The sequence below is a fragment of the Spermophilus citellus genome, assembly GCF_964194105.1.
Source record: "Spermophilus citellus genome assembly, chromosome: 3".
In the NCBI taxonomy this organism is placed as follows: Eukaryota; Metazoa; Chordata; class Mammalia; order Rodentia; family Sciuridae; genus Spermophilus; species Spermophilus citellus.
Window position 1 is genome coordinate 177,335,656 of NC_138184.1, and position 23,026 is coordinate 177,358,681.

The 23,026-nt window shown below is 44.4% G+C and overlaps 1 protein-coding gene across 26 annotated transcripts in view; it reads right to left on the reverse strand.

Annotated features, from left to right (window-relative positions):
- The window catches only part of CCDC136 (coiled-coil domain containing 136), a 28,760-nt gene extending 18,412 nt beyond the window's left edge, over window positions 1-10,348 (reverse strand). For 5 of the 26 annotated variants that reach the window (XR_014020849.1, XR_014020850.1, XM_081284406.1 and 2 more), the window contains exons 1-5: window positions 9,918-10,347; window positions 9,062-9,169; window positions 7,238-7,486; window positions 7,078-7,152; window positions 654-971 (exon numbers count right to left, since the gene is read on the reverse strand). Coding sequence is in view for 23 of the 26 variants with exons in the window: in XM_081284406.1 (XP_081140532.1) it covers window positions 654-971; window positions 7,078-7,152; window positions 7,238-7,486; window positions 9,062-9,169; window positions 9,918-9,975 (808 nt within the window). In the remaining 3 variants the exon portion in view is untranslated. Of the gene's footprint in view, window positions 1-653; window positions 972-7,077; window positions 7,153-7,237; window positions 7,487-9,061; window positions 9,170-9,917 lie in introns of all 26 variants that reach the window. The other 21 variants (XM_081284425.1, XM_081284423.1, XM_081284409.1 and 18 more) reach the window with 11 other exon arrangements.
- Window positions 10,349-23,026: the final 12,678 nt, after the last annotated feature.

Genomic DNA, 23,026 nt, shown 5'->3' on the forward strand with positions numbered 1-23,026 from the left:
CCAAATATAGGGCTTTCATACTCAGATCACAAATCTAGCCTAGTATAAAGGTAGACTCTGATGTCATGAATCCTAGCAACTAGCTGGAGACTATCTGAAAGCAGCATTGGAAGCTTTCAGGTACCTCATGAATTACTAGAAATAACCTCCCTTCCTCTCCAGCTGTCTTGTGCTCTGATTTTTTGCCCCCTAAAGTTTCTACTTTGGGGAAAGCTAAAGAAGCCTAAGAATTGCATCCTGGGACCTGGAAAGGAGAACTGGAGGCCTCCCTAAAGTGGTTCAGGCAAAGTGCCATGATGCCACATAAGCAGGAAGAGTTCCCCAAGGTGACAAGTCCTTGTACACTCATCCCAGAACTGGGCACTTTCCCAGGAAGGGCTTTCCCATAGTCAAATCAACAAGTACCCAATGGCTCTCTGGGGAAGAATCCCCAGGGCACATCTCCATGGTACCATTTCTTACACCACCATGGACTGCTTATAAAATATTTGGGTAAGTTTTTCTACACTACAGTCTTGAATTCAGTCTAGAAGCTTTTTTCCCTAGAGGTTTTCCATGCATGATATAACACAACTCTTCCTCCATCTTCCTATCTATGATCTCTCCTCAGCTTGACTCTGCTGACAGAATAGGAGAAGGGCTTGCACTCATACCTTGCAACCCACTAAAGTCCGTAGGACTACTGGTTGATTCAGAGGTCTTTGTTTCCATTTCTGCACGGAGCGAGGCAATCTCCATCTCGTAGTCCCCCCGAATGCGTTCCATGTCCTCAAGTTCATTCTGCATTCGGCAGAGATCCTCCTGCAGGGATGCCATGTCACTCTCATGTTCACTCGCAGAATCTGCTGCAGCTTGCCGCAGATTCTGGATCTCAGTCTGGGCCAACTGCAACTCCTGTTCTATTTCTTTAAGTTCACTTTCTTTCTCACGCTCTAACAAGGAAATCTCCTCCCGTAGATGCCGTAGCTCACCTGCAAAGCCCAAAGGTTGAGTTAAGTGAACTAATCTACCATGTTCTATAGATAAAAAGTTCTAGGCAGACTTATTTCTTGTCTGGAAATGGCTAACAACCTAGCCTCTACCTTATCAGAAAAGTAAAGCATCATATGGCATGGAATGAAAGGAATACCTGAGAAGGGAACACGGTGACTCTACAAGGCACAGCAGGAAGACAGATTTTGAGGCCTCACACTGAAAGCAACAACTTGGGCTACTATAAACAAGTGCTCCCAGATTCTTCTAGGGAATTACCCGACAGTCAAACTCAAACCTAACTGACAATATTTTATTGATACCCTGAGTCCTAAAAATTCCCTAACTAAAAAGTTTTCACAGATTTTTCACCTATTCACCCTCAAAGCTTAGACTTTACAGGATATACTAGAAGTACTGGACCCAAAACAATATGTAAATGTTGATTGATAAGGGATTGATGATATTTAAATAGAATATCATGCAGACCTCTAAAAGAAAGTGGCAGATCCATAATGAAGATACAAAAAGACTTCCATATATATGAACTAGAAAGAAAAATGAGCCAGAAAATGTAAGGCATTACCTAATTTTTATAAAAATATATTTATATATAGCATAAAACACACAAATGTACAAAGACATAAGAAAAGGCACAGAAAAGATCTATGCCCCAAAACCCTAAAGAGCAGTTGTTTTAGAAGAGTGGGAGATGTGACAAAGTATTCCAAATCATATATAGGTATGCTGTTTGGTTTTTGCAACAAGTCTCTATGTAATAATATATATTCTTTTCAATTTACAAAAGCAGTGTGTCAGAGCTCTCTGTATCTGTGGAGCATCTTATGATTTCTAGACACAGGTACTCATCATCTAGGATCAGGAGAACCCAAAGGTGGATGAAGAATAAAAGGAATGGACACCAATAAGAATTCAGGATTTAGGAGGCTGGAGATATATAGCTCAGTCAGTAGAGTGTCTGCCTCGCATGCACAGGGCCCTGGGTTCAATCTCAGTACCACAAAAAAAGAAAAAAAAAATCAGGATTTAGAGACCAGCATTAGGCAATTCATGAGGACTGGGCCAGAAGCGTCAGGACCTTCCAACAAACCCTTTGCAGGACATATTCTCCCCAAGCCCCATCTTTAACTCCTGCTCATTCTACTTACCATTAAGAGTCCAACTTTCCCCAGCCTCTCCCCCAACCTCCTCAAAAAGCTAAGAAAATTCCTCTATTAAATGCTCTCATAGCACTTTAAACTTTTCAGTGAGTGTTGTGTAGTCTCCACCTCATTTAGTTGTAAGTTTTATAGACAAAGAACATTATGGTTTTGCTCACCATTATAGTTCCAGGACCTGGTATTGTGCTGAGCAGAATGCAACTCAACATGTATTTGCCATATTCATGCATAAATGAGGTAGAGGTTCATATATTCAATAAACTTGTTTCCCCTATGTGTACAGAATTATATGTTTGGGTATTTTTTAAAAAATCAGAAGAGAACCTAGACATTCTGTGGGTAGGGCAGTGCTGGGGATTAAACCCAGGGATCCTCTATCACTGAGCCACACCCCAAACCCTTTTTATTTTTAAGATAAGGTCTAGGTTGCAGAAGCTGGCCTCAAACTTACAATGCCCCTAGTCTTAGTCTTTCTAGTGGCTGGGATTACACACATGCATGCCCCATCAAGCTTGAGAACCCAGACATTTTAAAGGCAAATTTAGGGTGTGGTGGCCTAGCTGCAGTCCAAGAATCTGGGAGGCTGAAGTAGAAAGATCACTTGAACCCAGGAGTTCAAGACCAGCCTGGGAAACATGGTGAGAACTTGTCTTAAAAAAAGAAAGGAGTGGAGAGATAACTAAGAAGACAATGACAAATTTGGGCATACTGCAGATATAGAGGCTGAAGGGACCAGGCATCTCAGGGGAAGGTCTACTGCCCTGCCGTAGGCTTGTGAACTCATATGTGCTGTTCTGGTCACTTTTTTTTTTTTCCCTAGCTGTCTCCTCTTCCTGGTCTATTGAACAAGTATTAGCTAATGAACTGTACCAAGACCAAGTATGTCCACTTAAGTTCTCTGACTCCTACTTGACTTTTTGTGTGTGTGTGTGGAGGGGGAGGTATTGGGGCTTGGACCCAGGGACACTCAACCACTGAGCTACATTCCCAGACCTTTCAATTTTAAGACAGAGTCTCCCTAAATTGCTTGGGGCCTTGCCAAGTTAACGACGCTGGCCTTGAATTTGTGCTTCTCTTGCCTCAGCCTTCCAAGTCGTTGAATTTACAGGCTTGTGCCACTGTCCCAGGTGTGACTTCCTATTTTAAAGGAAGAAAGTCCTTCCTCCATCCCTACTACTGAATAGCATAGAGAGTTCCATCTCGGAGCTCAGCCTAGACCGGAAGATGCATGAGTAAATGGTCATTAGGATAAAGGCTCTACAGCCTGAGGTGGGCTTCCTGTAGGGGCAGACCAACCTCCATTCCCTAATATGCCCTTGACATCAGGGTTCAAATCTCCTTTCAGTACTCTTCAGCAGTCCCAGCTCCTAGGTCGAATGAACGTGTGGAACGGGGCGGGGCGGGGCGGGGCTTGCAGGCCTGCGGGACGGGGCCCATCCGAAAGTTGGGAGTTGGAAAGGCCCAAGCTGGGTTCCAAAGTGCTGGTGCCAGTTGAATGTGGAGCTGTTACTCTCGGGGTGAGGCCAAGGGCCCAGGAGTTGGGCTGCAGGGCAAACAAGTTGATTCTCACTCACTGGTTATGGCCTCCATCTCAATGGCCCCCCCTCAAGAGGTCTCCCTGGGGGGCCTCCCGACGCCGGCCGGGGTCCGGGCCCCCCCGAGGGGCTGTGGCGGCCCGAACCGCCTCTTAACACCAGCTGCCTCTGAGGCCGCGCGCGCCCCCTCTCGACGGAAACGGGCAACGCGCGTGCGCGCAGACCGTCTCAGGTTCCCTCCAGCGGGCGGCCGGGCGCCCGGCGCGGGGCGCGGGGCGCGGGGCGCGGGGCGGCCATCCAGGCTGGGACCCCTCCCTGGTCGAGATCTTGGTGATCCTGTAAATCCTGGGAACAATCCTGGTAAGGACCGAAACTCTCTAGAGTACTGTTTTCCCTGATAGTTCAGCTTCTCTTAACTTCTCATCTGTTGGAAAGGAAGAACGCTCCATTTCTCCAAGCTATGGCTACTACTTTTTTTGGATCTAGCGGATCTTTCCTTCAAAAAAACATGATCTAGCATTTCCTACCTTATAAAAACAAAACAACTCTCCTTTGACCCCATTTCTCTTTGCCTTGATTCTCTTCAAAATGACCAACAAAGTGATCTGTACTCACTTTTTCTACCTGACCTCCTATTTCCTCTTCAACTCCAATCCAGTCAGCACTGATCTGCACTGAAATGTTTCAGATTCTCCATCTCCCTAACTCCAAGGGTCATCTCACTTGCCTTAGCAACTTTTGACCCAGTGGATCATTCTCTCTTTGAAGCATTTTCTGCTCTTGGCTTTCCAGGGCATGACAGTGTTTCAGGAATCTCCTGCCACAGTCTCTTGTTCATTTCTCCTTCAATAGGAGTCCTAAATACTGGAGTGTCTGCAAATTGGACCCTTCTCTCTCCTCCTCTGGTATTTCTCCATGTGACTGTATGGTTATCTCCATGTGACTGTATGGATTATATTGTATATGTTATACTGATAAGTACCAAATCTCTATCTTCAGCCCCAATTTCTCTTCTGGTCTAGTGGCCTCCTTAACATACTTATTTGAATATCTATAGCCATTTCAAACTCATCAGGTAGAAAACCTAAATGGTTCCCCTATTCCCCAAATTTGTTCCTTGCCAAGTTTTTCTTGTCCCAATAAATGATGCCACCACTCACCCAGTTTCTCGAGGTAAACTCATCTTTCATGTTTATTATCCTCCATCCAATTCATCAGCAAGTCCTAAGGACTTCACCTTCAAAATATATTTCTGAAGCCCTAATCCAAGCAACCATCACCTCTAGTTGGGCAACTGCAATAACTTCCTGATCAGACTCACTGTTTCAACACCCTTTCTTTCTATCCAGTTTCCATCAGTGGCCAAGTGCTCTTTAAAAAATGTACAGAAGATTATATCACCCCAGCCCTGTCTAACACTTTCCCATGGCTTTCTAGTACACTTAAAATGAATGCCAGACCTCTCTGCTAGTCTACAAGACTCCCTGTAATCTGGCCTCCACCTGCTAACCAGAATTTAACCTTACCAAGATCCCCCACGTATACTTCACTCAAGCCACCAGGACCTTTGTTCTGTCTCTCAAACACATGAAACTTATTCTCACCTCTGATCCTTAGCAGTTGCTGTTCCTTCTGCCTGGTGTGCCTTTCTCTCAGATATTGAAAGGCTGGATCCTACTCATGATTCAGCTCAAATGTCACCTTTTCAAAAAGGACTTTTCAAACCACCCTAGCTAAAATAAACTCCTATCTTATCCCTTCTCTGTGTATCATATTGTTATGTTCATAACGTTTATTGACTCCCATGCTTATGTTTTCTTCCTTTCTCCATTAGAACTTACTCTTCAATAGAGATTTTGTCTGTCCTGTTCATAGCTGGCCTTTCAAATATAAAAGCTCTCAATAAATAGTTGATAAGCAAATTAATCAGTGTCATTTTACAGATAAGAAACTGAATCTCAGTGACCTTCCCCAGATCACAAAATTTGTAAGTGAGAGAGCTGGACCCAAAGGGGAACCAAGACCACCTGTGGGACACATCTGCCATTTTTCTTCTCTTTGTTGCCACATTTCCTGCATCTCCCTTTGCTTATATCTTCTGTCTCCTTCTCTTTCCCTCTTCTATACCTTTTTAATTTTTTAAAAAAAATTTGAGACAGGGTCTCACTAAGTTGCCAAGGGTCCAAGTTGCTAAGGCTGGCCTTGAACTTGTGATCCTCCTGCCTTAGTCTCCCAAATCACTGGGATTATAGGTATGCACCACCACACCCAGCTTCTCTTATAGCTTTGCTTGCTTCTCTCTAGGCCAGCTTTCTGGACTTCCTTTTTTCTTCATTTATACTTTCATTTGGCTTGATCTCAGTTCTCCCCAGAGAGTCCCTACTGTTTTCTAGGGCAGCTCCCCCAAAACCTTCTGGAAGACCAAAAAAGTAACCAAAGCTGCCCTTTATTGGGTACTGCAGTGGAATATGGGACTCCTGCCTTGCTGCTTTTCCAGAGACAAAGGGACGTGGGTGTTGGAAGAAAGGTTTGTGGGAGCTACAAGCTCAGGTCCTAAGGAGCCAGAAAAACACTCTCATTTGTTTCCCTTAAAGATGCATGGTACACTGTCCGGCCACTTCTTATTGGTTCCCTACTCCTTCCCATGGTGTCCCTGGAGGGACCAGAAAAAGGCATTTGGTTTGGAATTCAGCCTTGATCACTCACCCCTGGCACTGACCAGGTGAACAAAGGACAAGGGATATGGTGTGAGGGAGAAGGCTGAGAAGAGAAAGGAGTGAACCTGAAAAAATATATGAGGTAGAAGGGCAAGAAAGGGAAGAGCCAGGTGCTGAGCCTCATGCTATAATCCCAGCAGCTCAGGAAGCTGAGACAAGAAGATAATGAGTTCAAAGCCAGCTTCAGCAATTTAGCAAGGCCCTAAGTGAGACCCTGTCTCTAAATATAAGAAAGAGGCTAGGGGTACTGTAGTTGTGGCTCAGCAGTAGAGTGCTTATCTAGTATATGTGATCCTCAACAACACATAAAAATAAATAAATAAATAAATGTATTATGTCCACCTACAACTAAAAAATATTTTTAAAAAGAAAGAAAAAAAGAAGGGGCTGGAATGTGGCTCAGAGGTTAAGTGCCACTGGGTTCAATCCCCAGTACAAAGAAGAAGGAAAAGGAGAAGGAGAAGGAGAAGAAGGAAGAAGGAGAACAGAAGAGCCAGGAAGAGATACAAAGAAAAAAATTCAGGAAAGAGAAGAATGGAGAGACAATGAAATGAATTGAAAGTATTGCTTTAGGTTATTCTTGTCTTCTATGCTTCAGCAAGCCCCTAGGATAAAGGTAATTGGGTAGCACCTTAGATGGTCACCTCTCCACTGTCACAATCAGGGTGTTACCTTGGAGCTGCTGGATCTGCTTGGTGAACACTTCTGCCTGCTGGGCACTGGCCAGCCGTTCATCCTCCAGGAGCCCTGCAGTGAAAGGGAGTGTCAGCTGGGAAGCACAGAGCCTTTGAGTCCAACCATCCCTGCTCCGCCCTGCATCACAAGTGCTCACCTTGCAGCTCCAGGGAGTCATCCTCATGCTGCCCTGCCAGTTCACGGGTCTCCTCCAGCTCTGCCACCAGCTGGAGCACCTGTGCCCTCAGCTCCTCCAGCTCTGTTTCTGTGAGGCTTAGGCCCCGGTGCTTGCCCAGTGACAGGGAGCCCACACTGCCACTTTTCTGTACTTGTTCTTCTTCTTCTACCTCTTCCTCCTCTTCTTCTTCCTCTTCCTCCTCATAGAGAGCTGGGAGTAATACCTCCCCTAGGAGAGACATCCCACCAGGGAGTCAGTGGAACTTCCTATCCACAGTCTTTCCAGGGCCCTCCAAAACCCTCCACCCAGGACCAAGATGGTAGAATAGTTTCATCTGGTATCCCCTAAGGAGCCCCTGGACAAGACCTCACCATATTCATGATGAGTCCTCAGGTGTAAGGGCCAAGTTTGGAAGCATCTTCTCTAAAGTCTTTTCTGGTCCAAGATCACACTTGGTGGCCCCCTTCCACTGCCATTGAGCTAATGGAGCAGCCTACTGTTGGGTGAACTTTGACCAGGTGAACAAAGGACACAGGAATGTTTGGTTATTCTAACAAAGTTTGCATAGGAATGCCTGGTTCTTCTAGCTTGGTGGTCTGGAAGTGGGCCAAGTAGTCAAGAAGGATTCTGACACTGCCAAACCATCAGGCTGATGAGTTAGTTTGAGGGTTTGTAGAAGGTTAAAAAATTACCCAGATGGTTTGCAAGACATTAGCCTTTCCATAATAAGAAAGCATTGACTGTTGGTGGGTAGAGAAAGAAAACATTGGAATGAAACAATTCCAAGTCTCTTTTTGCAAAAATATTGGGACTCTTTCAAATGTATGTTAACAAATATATTTTTGGAATTTTCTAAAAGGTCCACGTGGCTTTTTCCTGCTGGGTGTCATGAGGTTCCCGCTCCCCTACTGACCCAGGAGGTTTTCAATGAAACTCTTGGGTACTTCCATTTAAAAGAAAGTCTGGCATCTTAATGCATAAAAAAACTGGGGTTTGGTGCTGGTCCCCAGCCTCTGGTTGGTGAGCACCCCCTCCTTTACTGCAATGCAGTTCCTGTATATAGCAAAATCTTGTCTGTGTGGGAAATGTCTGCTTTGCTTTGAAATTCTGAATCTTTTGTCTTACTTTCTCTAATATCAGCTGCCTAAGCTTCATCTGGGACACTTGTGTCATCTGACCCCCTCAGAGGGAGTAGAGCTGTCCACACTGAATAAGCAGAGAGGCTTATTGGGGACACTTCATAGGAAGTCCTGGGAAATGTGTTGGCAGCAACTGCCAAGTCAGAAGGGTGTGGTGGGGATGCATGCATGTTGAGAGGTTGGCCTCACCCTTTAGGCTCTGTCTTTCAGGAAGGAAGATATTCTATAGAGAACCAAACACAAGACTTCCATTAGAAGTTAATGGTGGTGGCCCCAGAAAGACAATTCACATGCTCATGTCCTTGCTTTTTAAAATAAGAGACAGCTTGGGATCTGGGTTGTCAGGCAGTGAGAACAAACCCCCTGCCGAAAGCCTGCTTCAAAGCTCTGTCCAACGAGGCCTCTTTCTCTATCTGGCAGCTCCCCCAGGACATACAACCTGGTTAGCTGGGCGATTAGGGCCCCAAAGGGATGTATCCTCAACTTCCATCAAAGCCTGAACCCTGGGGAGGACTGGAGCTCAGCAGCGAATGAGGAGGGGCCAGAGGTGAGCTGAGGGAAAGGCTGTGTCCGGGCACAGCTCTAGGGTCAGAGGGAGGAAGAGGGAGGGATAGGAACTGGGGGAGGAGGGTAAAGGGACAGAAGGCCTTTTGGGAAGACTCACCTTCCATGGCTTGCATCCCACGACGTTCCAGGGACCCCCAGCGTTGGCCTTTCTTCCTCTCACAACCCTCAGATACCTCATAGGAGCCTAAAGTGGTTACTGTGGGTCCTGTGAGCAGGAAGAAAGGAGGTACTGTGGGATGCAGTGGGGCTGGGGACTGCGATGCAGAGGACAGAGAAGGCATGACATCTAGCCCAGGGAGCCCCGGGACTTGTCCCAGTGGAGGTGCCAGAGTCTGCTCTGCTCTGTGATTACCCTCCTTCAGCCACCTCTCAATGCTCTAAATGGGGTGGGGAGCCCAGACCCACGCTACCCAACCTCATCGGCACCCCTGTTCCAGGCCGTTCCAGGCTCCTCTTCCTTGCACAGACAGAAAGAGGGTGTGTGTCTGTTTACTCTGGGGGACAGGGACGCGAGAGGCTAGAATGAGAGAGAAGGCAGAAGCCAGGGAGGAAGGGGCTGAAAGGGGGCGGTGGCACGCGGAGGGGAGGGAGGTGGGGCGGCGTGCGCTAAGGGGCAAGGGCCAGGGCCGCTCCCCTCCTTCCATCCCCACCACCCCACCCTCGCCGGGCACTCAGGAACCTTCGGGGCCAGAGCAGTGCAGACTCTCGAGTCCCTGCGGGTTGGAAGAACCATCTGGCTGAAGAGATATTACGGCGAGCGCCCAGGGAGAAGATGTCAGGGGGAGGGAGCCTCAGGCCGAAAGATGGAGACCGGGCCCGGGTGAAGGCCGGGAAGGAGTAGACTTAGGACAGAGATCTGGGGAGCAGTGGCGACAGGAGCACTTGGGGGTCGGGTTGGAGGAGAGTGGGGAGAGGAAGCGGGGCGGTGGGAGATAAGGAGGGGCGGCTCTGACCTGGGCCCGGGCAGCTCCAGCCCGCGGCTCCCGCGCCGGCCCCGGCGCCCGCCTCCATGGCCGCTCCCGCCGCCGCCGCCTCCCGGAGCTGAAACCGCAGCCGCCGGACCCGGGACCACGAGCCGGGTGCGCAGAGAGGGAGGGCGGGCCGAGGGGGCGGGGCCAGGCCACCTGACGCAGGCCCCCGCCCCCGCCGCCCGGAAGCCCTTACTGTCCCCTGCTTGCGACCCCGCAGCGGAGGGCACAGGAGGGTGAGCGCCGGTCCCCGTTGTGTCCCACTCCTGCCTGAGAGAGCTCGGGGAGCGGCCGGGTCCAGACTATCGACATGAGCTAATCTAGGCTTAAGGCTGCTCCGAGAGGGAGCGACAGGATCCACTGGTTCTGGCGGCGGGTCTCACATCGGGTCAGCTGCGCATAAGGACCCCTCTTACCACATGTCAGAACGCGGTTCTGTCGGGTGACTGGGTCAGAAAAGGAAAGGATAGTGTTTCCTCCAAACGCACAGACGCGCCCCCTCCTGCTCCATGCAGGGCCGAAGTCCCCACCTCCGTAGCCAGCCTGGACCCCAGCCCTGCGCGGTGCCTCTTGCGTCCCAGATCGGTAACACAGCTAGAGGAGGAAAGCCGAGGCCGAGATAGCTGGGCCCCGAACTCTCTGCTTTCTCAGCGCCTCCCACCAAGCCAGAGCCAGCCATAGGTTTAGGAGGGGTGGCCCCAAGCAGCCTTTGTGCCCGGTGTCCAAGGCCTCTTCTCTACAAGGGCCTGCCAACCCTTTGAGCTTCAAGCCACGCCCCCGCTGTGTCCTGCTGGGGAGTGGGCTCTACTAATGTTCGCTCGTGTAGAAGGGAGTTGTAGAAGCCCAGAGGGCTTGTTTCATTTACTTAAACGTTCATTCATTCAAGAAATGACTACCTGTACAGCATTTTGCTCTCCAGGTTCCGCAGGAAAGAAGCTCTTCTTTGCATGCACATCCCCTGCTTATTCTTCAACCCTCATTTGGGAGTCACCTCTAGGTAGCCTTCCCTGTCGTTCAGGATAGAAATGGTTGGTTATACTTGGGACTCGGGGCTTCCCAGCACACTGAGGAAATTGGTGGGAGACTCCTAAGACAGTGACACTCACTAATTCTTTTTTTTTTTTTTTTTTTTTTTTGCATAACCACTCCCAAGGTCTGGGCACATGTTGTGTGACTTTAGTTCCACAGGCTCCCAGGCTCATAAGCTTGCCATGTTCCACAAGAAAGAAGCATTTCTTTGCCTGCACATCTCCTGCTTATCCTTCATCCCTTTGTTGAGAGACAACCCTGGTGCTCCATCTCCTCTCCATTAGATGCTCCTACCTGTCCTCTGTCTCTGAGTGGCACTAATCACTTTGGGTTTCTGCCCACCAAATCTTAAAAGTTGTAAACTATCTTAGTCACCCTTGTATCTCCAATGTATAACAAAGTACCTGGCCCAAAGAAGATATAGATAAACATAAATCTCCCAACTACCCAGTTAATGCTCTGTTTTATTTAACATTGGATCTCATACTTGCAAAGTTAAATATTTCCTATCAGTAACAATGTCCAAAAATCCATATCTCTCTCCCCGTTTCTCCTGTCTCTCTGCCCATTTCTCTTCTCTCACTCCCCAACCCTGGTGCTCTGAAAGATGAACAAAGAATGTGTCATTTACTCCCCAGAGGACAGATACATCTTCAGATTCCCATGGCCAAGTGATTCATCTGTGGGTGAAGAGTGTTGAACAAGCCCACCCAGACTCCTGCAGAGGGTCTGCCTAGACTCCAGGAACAGGGCAATTATCAGGATGGAAAGGGGCTGGCATTGGGGACTCAACTTGCAGCTCAGGGGACTGACAGAGACTAAATCTGGAAGCACAATGGCTCTTCACTCCAACCAGCTTCTTTTGGTTCTGCCTCAGCCAGCAAGGCCAGTTTAGCATTGGCCTTGACTGTTGTGACCTCTGGGCAGATGAGAGGAGGGATAGGGAAGAAATTGTCAATTGTGACATCCAGGGTTCCAAGCTCTCTTAGGGAGCTCTGATCTTGAGTATTAGGACTAATCTCTCCTTGGCTGCCACAGTGTGGGTCACCAACCTGAAACAGTCCATTTTCAGGAGCCAATTGGTCAAACCATGTTCAGACTAGTGCTGGGTTGAGGGTGAGGGTGAAATTAGGAGACAGGAGAATAAAGCTTGAAGGTTGGGAGGAAGGTGGGCGATGGTCCAGGGATGCATCTCAGAAGGGCAGGAGTGGTGGGCATGTCAGCCAGGTGATCATCTTAGGGGATAATCTGAATTAATCCTTATAATCCCTGGATGCAGGACTCAGCCTCCCTCCTAATCCCATCCCAGGAGATCATCCTCTCTGAGGACTGATGCAGTCATTTATCTCCTTTACCCTTATTTCTAAATGATTAGATCCTTTCATTAAAAAGAAAAAAAAATATTTGAAACATGCAGGAACGCACAGAGAATAAGATAGCAATTAACCATGTACACAGACTGAAACACATTTATTTCAGAGGAGCCCCCATTTATGATTTTATAGTTTTACTTGAGATGTATATATCTTCAAACAATCTAAACTTTTGATTTGTGTTTTTGAAATCTATCTGAATGGTATTATATTGTACACTTTCTTCTGCAGATACATTTCTCAATTATTTACATTTACCCATGTTGTTTCACATAGCTCTAGTTCATGAATACTATTTTATTGCTGAATAGACCACAATTTATTTATCATTCTTTTGCTAATTGAATTTAGTTATTTCCAGTTGTCCATATTAAAAACAATGCTGCAATGGACAGTTCTGTGCATGCCTTCTTGTGTGAGTATTTCCCCAGGGCAGATACATAGAAGTAGAATTTCTGGGTCCCAGAGTAGGTGCATCTTAAACTTCACTAGTTGTTGCCAAATTGTTCTATAAAATAGCAATTTAAACATTAAAGAAGCAATTTAAACACCAGTATCAGTAGCTATATTTATTTTACTTATCTTATTTATCTCCTGGCCCCTGCTGATTTAGAAATTACACATTCTATTTCTGTTTTTTTTTTTTTTACTGATTACCTCTTTTTATATTTTCTTATGATTCTTACTGAAGTCTACAGTGAGTCACTGTCATCATACTTTTCCTAAATAATAGAAGGAACTTAGGACATGTAAACTCTGATCTTCTTTTCCCATAATTCCTCATATTTCAATCTGTTGTTTTTGTTTTACCTAATTTCTATGCCCACTAAGTCTCACCACCACCTCAATGCTTGTATAGATTTACTAACATATTTATAAAGTCTTCTGTTCATTTCTTCTTACATTCCATTCTCATTCTCATTTCTGCCCTCCATTTCTTCTTGCATTTCACTTTTTCCTTGTAATTTCAGTTCCCTTCTTATGAAGTATATTCAGTTGTGACATTTCAGGGAAACTCTTTGAGTCATAAGCATTCTCAGTCTTTGTCTTAAAATGTCATTATTTCACACACTTCATATGGAAATTTAGTGCCCATAGAATTCAGAATGACAATTTCTCTTGAGCTTTTGAAGATATTTTTCCTATAATTTTTTGCTACTAATAAGTAACAAGTGATATTTTTTCCATTTATCTATAATCTTTTGTTGCTAATAAGAAGTCAGCTGCTAATATGATGTTATTTTTGTAGACAAACAGGCATTTTTTTCCTTTCTTATTGCTTTTAAGATTTTTCATTGTCTGTCTAGTATTCTACAGATTTACCACTGTGTGTTTGAGTCAGGACTCTTCAACCTGAGAACCTATGTTTTTCATTCCATTATGAAAAATTCTCAGCATTATTTATTGGAATATTAAAATTTCCCCATTCTCTCAGTCTCTCATAGGAACTCTGATTATATATGTATATTAATGTGTCTCATACTTTCCCTGTGTTTTTAACTTATCTTTCCTATTTTCTCTCATTACTTTTCTACTTTTTTCATATTTTTAAATGAGTGCATCAGTTCCGTCTTTCAATTCACTAGTCTGTCTTTAACTGAGTCTAATCTACTATTTAATACATCACAGAGTCTTTAATTTTAATGGTTATATCTTTCATTCCTTAATGTTTTATTCATTTTTCTTCAGTACTATGGGTTTTGTTTCATTATATCCTATTTTCATTACAGTTTGTTTTATTACTATTAATCTTTAAATTTTTTTTTTAATTTTGAGGCAGGGTCTCATCTAAGTTGTCCAAGCTAACTACAAACTCATGGTCCTCCTGCTTAGCCTCATAAGTAGCTGAGATTACAGATGTGCGTCACCACCCCTGCTTGCCTTAATATTTAATACTTTTAAGTATACTTCTTACATAGTGTTTTTCATGTTGTATTATATGCACTTCTTGGAATGATCTTTTGTTTGTCAGCTTTCTCTTATGATAGATTGCTTCCTTGTCTAGTTTTATTTCATCTAGGCCAAACATGGGACTGAAATTACCTCAAAATTGGCATCAGGGGAGTTCCTGCAAGAATATGCCCCAAACCATCCCAAGATGGGACTGGTTAGGACTCCAAAGAAAGAAGCTCTAAATACCAGGGTGGTCAATTCAACTCACATATAAAGTAGGCTGCTGAGTATCCTCAAGGAAGTAAGACAAAGGTTCTTCTGCCTAGGTATTTCCACAATGAGGGGGTCAGGATGTAGAATTTATATGAAGATTTAAGGGATTTGATTGGGGATGGAGCTAGATTCTGTGTATTTAGCAGCTTAGGTTGATCTTTCAGTGTTTTGAGCAACAACCTAACATGTTTATCAATGCCTGGAAATGTTCAGGGGCTCAGCTTGGTTCAAGCCTACAGGGGCAGCATGCAACTGGCTAGGTCACAGTTATCAGTGCCTTCTGTATTTTTTGGTAAGGACAGAGGAAAAAGTGAGAGGGGGGACCCTATAAGTTGATGATATTTTATTGTAAGTGCTCCTTCAGTTGGTTCTCCAGCACCAGGGGTATTTTGTTTTGTTTTGGCGAGAGTTCCATATGCCCTGTCTTATGAAAACATTCTTATAGAACTTTTCCTTGCTTAGATGTAGTATTTCTAAGGGTTTCAAGGAGCCTAAACCAGGTTTACATTTAATTTATCTGCCTGGATCCTGCACAATGTAAATAATATACAATACTTTCCCTTAATCTATGTTCTAGGACTCCCAATGGATGCCTGAAACCATAGATAATATATATATATATATATATAATCCTATATATACTATGGTTTGTTTTTGTTTTTTTCCAGTACATAAATATCTGTGATAAAGTTTAATTTTCAGTAGTTTCTCCTTATCCACAGTTTTGCTTTCCACAGTTTCTCTTACCCACAGGTAACTGTGGTTTGATAATATTAAGTGAAAAATTCCAGAAATAAGCAATTTATAAATTTTAAATTGTATGCCATTCTGAGCAACATGATGAAATTTTGCACCATCTAGCTCTTATCAGCCCAAGATGGGCTATCTGTCCACTAGTCACTTAGTAGCTGTCTTAGTTTCATCAGATTGGCTTTTGCATTATCACAGTGCTGTATTCCAATAATCCTTACATAGTAGGCAAATGCTACATCACCATGTCTATATCAACCAGTTCACTTCATCTCATCAACTAGGCATTGTATCATATCACATGATCAATAACAGTGAGTACAGTACTATAAGATATTTTGAGAAATGTCACATTTTCACAAAACTTTTATTATAGTATATTGTTATAATTGTTCTATTTTACTGTTATTAATGATCTCTTACTGTACCTAATTTAGACAGTAAATTCAGATATAATACAAGCAGTTGGTGAGGCTTGGGACTTTAATGTCTCAGAGTCGATTTGTATTTCTACCCTTTTCTCTGGTTCCTTTAACTGGTGGATGTAATTTTTAGTTCTCTTTATACAGGTGAGGTATATCTTTGATGTTTTGAGCTTTATGCAGGAAATTCAGTTCCTGCTTCTTGTGTCTGGAGGGATGAGGTCATATGTTCTGTAACTGGAAGTATTAAAACAGAGCTCCAGGACCCTGAGCATTTAATTGTGTGTGACTCCTGCTGAGGACATCCTCCTTCTATTTTTTATTTGGCTTTGCATTTCTTCTTTAATTCTGATATGTGGAAATTTTCTTTTTCTAAAATGTAAAATTTGTCATTTCAATATTTCAATTCTGTTTTATCCAACATCTCCGTGTATGTTTTCAGGGGTGCTTGATGAAGGGATAGATATATTAGTCCAGTCTGTCACGGTACCAGAATTTCCACTGTAGATGCTCTTTATCCTTGTGTCATTCCTAACAATCTCTATTTCTCTAAGGCATGTTGCAGTTTCTGAATTAATCCTCCCAACAGCTCTGAAAAATAAATATTGTTGTTCCCATTTTACTGAGGGGAAAACTGAGTGTAAATTTTAATCCTAGCTTTTGGACCATGAGTCCAGCATGTTTCATAGCTTGGATTTTTTGCATGGAAAGATTGTCTGTTCTTGACCTTGATGCAGCTCAGTTCCAGTCCCCTCCTTGTCCCTATCACTAGCTCTTTATCCCAGGCCCTCTGAGAGGCTGTCCTTCTGTCTAATCAAATGCAACCCTTTGACTCTAATGTTCCCACTCTTGTTTCCTCATCTGTCTACCTTATAAGGTAATGGGAAGGATAGGTGAGAGGATTATGTGAAAACACTCTGCAAACTGAAAAGTGCTATACAAAGGAAATGGGTACAATAGCAACAGGGGGTACTGGGACAGTACACAATAGGAAAGCGACCATTTAATGCCTTCCAAAGGCCAGGCAGTGTATACTGTGATTTAAACATCTAACTTAATCCTGTAACAACCTCTAATGTTCCCACCCTGTGCCAGCTCTCTCTTACCCAGTTTAGCCTCTGTGGAAATAAGAGGGGTACATACTGGGAATAGGCCAGGGGAACTAGAAATAGAAAAGAATAAATAGGGCTCGTCCGGGATTTGAACCCGGGACCTCTCGCACCCTAAGCGAGAATCATACCCCTAGACCAACGAGCCACTGGCAGTTGCATCTGGCCAGATGTGTCTTCCCTGCCACATCATCATCATTATAGCAGCAAGGATCATTTGTGGTCCTAGGAGTGGCCTCTTTCCTCCTTCCAGGCTGGCTCCCAGCCCAGGCCGGCAGCACTCCAGCATGCCTTGCTCCTGGGTTCTCTTCTGCTCTTCCCCAGCCCACAGAAGTCACACACACACACACACACACACACACACACACACACACACACACGCCTGCCTCTGCCCTAGGGCTCCATGCATATTTATTCATCCACATAGGGTTGGTGAAAGAAAGGCATGAAAGCATCTGGGCCAGGATAATTACCACTGTCCTGGGCAACCCCAGGGCTGAGTGAGCCAGTCTAGGAGCTTTCACAACAAATTAAGAACCATCCTTCTTTCTTATCTCATGATTAGACTACCAGAAAAAAATTCTCCACACTCTTTAGACTCTTAGGTGAGGACACAGAAGACTGTCGCAGCTTACCTCTGAGTAGGTGACATTTACTAAATTACTCTTGTTTCCTCATCTGTCTACCTTACGAGGTAATGGGAAGGATCAGGTGAGAGGATTATGTGAAAACACTCTGCAAACTGTAAAGTGCTATACAAAGGAAATGGGTACAATAGCAACAGGGGGTACTGGGACAGTACACAATAGGAAAGTGACCATTTAATGCCTTCCAGATTAGATTTATACATCTAATTTAATCCTGTAACAACATGGTAAGACTGATGATTACCCTCAGAGTAAGATAAAGAAGATTGTCTAGATTTTTAATCTGTATCTGTATTCATCTGAGTGCTTAAACTCACCTAAATTCAGCTTATTCACATTTATCTAAATCCAAAGCCTGTTTTAAATGTAGTATACACAGCTATCCAAACTTTCTAGAAAAACAGAGATAGGGACTACATCCTATAGTGTAGCCATATACTAAGTATATACTAAGTATAGCCATACTCCCCTTCCCACCCCCCAGCCCAGCCATCCTGCTTATTACCCTGCTGACAGAAGCTGTCTGGTAGAACTTGCTCACTGCATAAGGGAGGCCTGGATGGGGCTTCTTCAGGTGGGTAGGACCCACTCCAAAAGAGGATGAGATGTGAGGCAAAATCCTTGTAGGAGACCCTGTCGGCTCAGCCAGGCTCTTTCTTGTTCTTCCACTGTGCCTGTACCACATCCACCACACCTGGGGCCCTTGTCTTCTTCCAAGGAAGCTGCCCTCTGTGAGCTGGGAGCTCCATCAGGAAGAGCTCTGCCTTAGTGGTCTTTGGGTCTAAGACAGTGTCCAGCCCTTGGCAATTCTAACAGTGCAGATTCTGTGAGTGGGCCTGTGAAAATGTTAACTAGGTCAGTCTCCTTTAATCCTCACACAATGGCTGTAATTATCGCTTCCCAAAATGTCTGTGGAGTGCATGAATGTGTGGGAAAGAGTCTCACAAGTGGGCACAAAAAATCACTAGTGGCCACAGACACTCAGGCCACACCTCACCACTTGGCTTGGAGAAGAGACCATAAATTAGGAGGGACCTGCTGGCCCTCTCTCCTGTTGAGCAGGCCTCCTTGGGAACATGTCCCTCTCTTGGATAGGTGGGGAGGAAAAGCCCACTTCAGAGAACGGATTGACCAGGATTCCTTTGTCCTCAGGCCATAAAGTTTTGTTATTTTCACACAGGAGTGTCTGAACCAGACAACTGGCTCTCCTCAATAACATGGTCAGAGTGAGACATAACAGCTCATCTATTCTCAAATCGAAGAGACTTTTTTGGATAACTCTTTTTGAGCTTTAAACTGCCTTATAAATAAAAGCACACATGTCATCCTATGACCTCAGCACACATTCCCTAAATTGTTCCTCTTAGCGGGTATGCCAGGGAGTGATGCTGCTCAAAGCTAGAGTTCCTAGGGGGACTTTGCTGAAAATGTTTCAGAGCTGAGTCGAGGGTTGGGTCACAGCCAGTGCTTCTCTCCTGGGCGGGGGATGGTGGTGCCGTTGAACTGGGGGCAGGATTGTTCTTCTTTATGTAGCCTCTTTGGAGCAGCATTCTGTTCACTAAATACCAATAGTCCTTTCTCTGCTGTTACAACAGCCATAAAACACCTTGTGCCCTCTCAATGCCTCTTTCATGGTGGGGTCGGGATGGGGGAAGAGTGATGCTCTGGTAAGAATCCATTGGTATCTGCTTTCAATTTATTTCTAATATTACTGTGCCCTTGCTCCTTGAAGTAGAACTTAGGACCCCCATTGCTTGTTTGTCTCTGCATTGAAAAAGACACAGATGAAATTTTCTAGGGAGATTTGTAGTTCTACCTCCAGAGCTTCCTATTCTCTCAGGCATGAGGATGGCTTTTTGCAAGGCAGATTCTTAAGTGAATTCTCATTTTCATAAGAGCCTGTCAATCCTTCCTTCATCTCATCACTTATGGGGAAATACTTAGGGGTCAGGATCCAACAGACAACGCTGCCACAACACGTCTTCTCAAGTTCACTGTTACCTTCTCTGCATCAAAATTAGCAGAAAGCTAATGCTGGTGGCCTATCAAACGGATTACTGAGTAGCTGGAGGCTACTCCAGATGGGAGAAAGTAACTATTTTTATGTTTTGTGTGTGTGTGTGTGTGCTTTTTGAATTTTGAGCTCAATCAATTTTTCATCTATATATATAGTCCACTCAAAATAAAAATTAATTTTTTAATGTAACTTAAGATGTACAGTGTCAGCCCTACCAAAAGCAAGTAAAGCTGGAGGCTATAAAGGAAGTATTCTTCTGTGAGAGTGCCTAATATTGATCACAAGAGTCACAAATTTATCCTGAGTTAATTTGAGCCTGATCTCATAGTCCTACAAATCTTCTTAACGCCCTGCGTTGATAAACTTGATCTGTTTTTCACTGATAAGATTATGAGTTGCTGTCCTCATGGTTTTCAGAGACTGGCTGAGATACTAATTGTTTTTGTGCTAATTATTTACAAGAAAGTAATGCTTTTATTATGGGGCAGACCGCTCAGAAAACATACCAAGTCCATTTGGAGAGTCTTTATTTAGCCAGCCAGCCAGCTGGCGACTACTCCCTGCAGGACCCATGACTGTCTCTGCAAGGAACAGCCTGGAGCCTGAGCATTTCAGGGGCTTTAAAGGCAAAATCTGAAAAAAAAAAAAAAAAAAAAAAACCCACAACAACACATCCAGGTTGACACAGCTGCAAGCAAGCAGGGGGACAGAAGCTGAATTGAGCAGTTAGCAAAACAATGGCATTTCCCTCAGGACTTTCCAGGGTGGCATAGCAGCAAGCAAGCAGAAGGGAAGTGGGTCAAAATGATCCTAGTTGAGTACAAGTTAGAGAATGGTTACTAACGTCTAGATAATCAGTCTCTGATAAGAAAAATGGGAACCAAAGAGAGAACAATGTACATTGTATAAGAATTGCTGTTTCGTGTTGCCAAACATGCTTTGCTAAGCAACTATTGATGGTACAGAGGTGGAGTGTTCCCATGGGAGAAGCTTTTCTTATATGACATGGAGTCTCAGGGTAAAATGAAATTTGGACATAGCCTGGCCATAACGTATTGTCTTAGTATGATCCCTGCCTTATGTATGCTTTGTCCAGTCTCCTGCCATCTGCCACTGTGGACCTCTGGACTGCTCTGATCCTGAGTGACCTTAACTGTCCATACTCCATCTGATAGAGAACAAGGATTTTAGGTTACTCCCCGCAACTTTGCCCCTCTCAGAAGGCAGCAGTTTGGAGATGTCCTTACCCATTTTTCCTAGCAATGGAATGTAGAAATTGACAGTGGGGAAATGTAACAGTGGATTACTTTATGCTTTGAAATTAACCCTTGCTGCTCTGCCACTACAACTTAGTTTTTAAGTGGACATATTTCCTTCCTTTCCTCTCTCCCCCTCCATACTCTCAGGGGAAACAGGATTAACTTTCTTCCCCTTCCTAGGCAGATTTATCTGTCCCTGAGTACAGACCCACCATAGGAACCAAGTACTCTAGACTATAGAAGATCTCAGAAATGACTCTCCTAAATTAACAAGTGAATTACAACTCCAGACAGAGAACACATGGAATGTAGTCCTTGAGTCACTTCTTTAAAAGCCCCCTGTTCCTACTGATGGGTAGAACACAGCCTTTGGGACAGAAGTCTCCTGTGTTTCTCCTTTGCTAGCAAAGCAATAAACTTTTTTTTCTAAATAAATAAATAAATATAAATAAAATCATAAAATACTAACAGAAGCAATAATTAAGAGAGAAGTGCACTCTAAGCCTCCAGATTGCCAAAATTTCCTATGGATCAGAGGAGCAGAGCTTGTGGCCTCACTCACTAGCAAATTCACAGCATGATCATATTTCAATTTCATTCCTGACTCTTTAACTCTTCTATGTTGTTTCTCTCTCATTCTTGTATTTGATTCGTGGTTTCTTTATGTCATACTTCCTGCAAGCCTCCCTTAATCTATGTCTGGATAAAGAGGGGATACAAACAGATAAACTCCTAATGATAATGAGGGGGAAAAAACCCCTCCTGAAGCTATTCAGAAAATATCTACTTTACTTTTTTCTGGACAATTAGAATGACTGGAAAAACAAATTGCCTCTTGACTGTTTTCCATTCAATTCTGGGCATTTATAAGTCTAAATCTAAATCAGAGCAGGGCAGGGGTGCAGTGGAGAACAGGGATTTTATCTCTGCGGACAGCCTTGGTTAATATGACTAGGCATGTAGTGATAGTTTGGGTAGAGATCAGGGATGTGTTAAACATCCTCTGAAGCACAGGACTGCCTCCACAACAAGTAATTATCTGGTACAATATGTCAATAGTGCTGAGGATGAGAAACCTAGGTCGGAATATATATCACATGACCTTCCATAAAGGCTTAAAGCCTCCGTGTGTTGTTTTGTTCCTAAACTAATAAAGAAACTTTGACCTGGAAAGAGCACTGTGTCTATTATATGCACCTGAATGCATCCATTTTTTGTGTCATTACCCTCCATCTCACCTCATGCCCCGCCTCCTTCTACTCAATGGCTTCAATACCTTCGGGAAATTTTGGTTCCGGGTGGATGCCGGTGAGACCCTGTGCTTGGGTGATGCTCTTTTTGGCCTGAGCTCCTCAGGGGAGCATCTTACCTGGGGCTGGGTTGTGCCCAGCTTGGGCCAGTTTTCCTCCCTCTGATGCTGGATGGGATATAGTAGGAGGGGATGGTCTGGGGAGGTGTCAGGATAGGGCTAGGAGAGGCCAAAGATGTAGCTACTTAGCCTGTACAGTGGGAGTAGAAGGGCCTCAGTGTCTTGTACCCATGACAATTAGACTCTCAGTTGCAGAGGTAGGTGCCTTGGCAGCATCCTGCACAGAGCAGAGGTTGATTTGCTCCATTCAGGTTAGGCTAACTCACAGGCAATGTGCCCTACCCAGGAATGGGTGCCTTAAAGTGGCCTCTGGCCCTTGTATTCTGGTGGGCTTGAAGCAGCCTTGCAATTTCTGAACCCTTGATTTGATCTCTTCAGTAACCTCTACGGGAACCTATCTGGGTGAGCATTTGTATGGGGTTATGTTGTGCACACGTGAGAATGTCTGTCTTTCAAAAATAACTGACTAGACTCCAATCTGTTCTTCTAACTTAGTGGTCAGGTGAACTCAGTAGATATCCCAGTCAGTCTAGAATATGGCTTTGGCTTTATTTTTATTTATTTATTTTTGGTACTGGGAATTTAACCCGGGGTGCTTTGCCACTAAGCCATATCCCCAGCTCTTTTTATTTTTCAACTTTAAGAAAAGGTTTCACTAAATTGCTGAGGCTGGCCTCGAACTTGCAATCCTTCTATCTTAGCCTCCTGAGCTGCTGAGATTCCAGGTGTGCACCCCTGTGCTCAGCTGGCTTTGCTTTTATTAACCCACATAGGTAGCAGAGAACTATGAGGCTAGAGGAAGGCTGGAGGCATGTCAAATCTGCAGGCTTCATCCAGACTGGGTGACCAGTATATCCAAGGCCTTTGAGAGCCAGCCTCCACAGGTGACTGGTTGGCCTAGTGGCCACTAACACTTCTATAAATGTGTAAAAAGGAAAATGATAGAAAGGTAA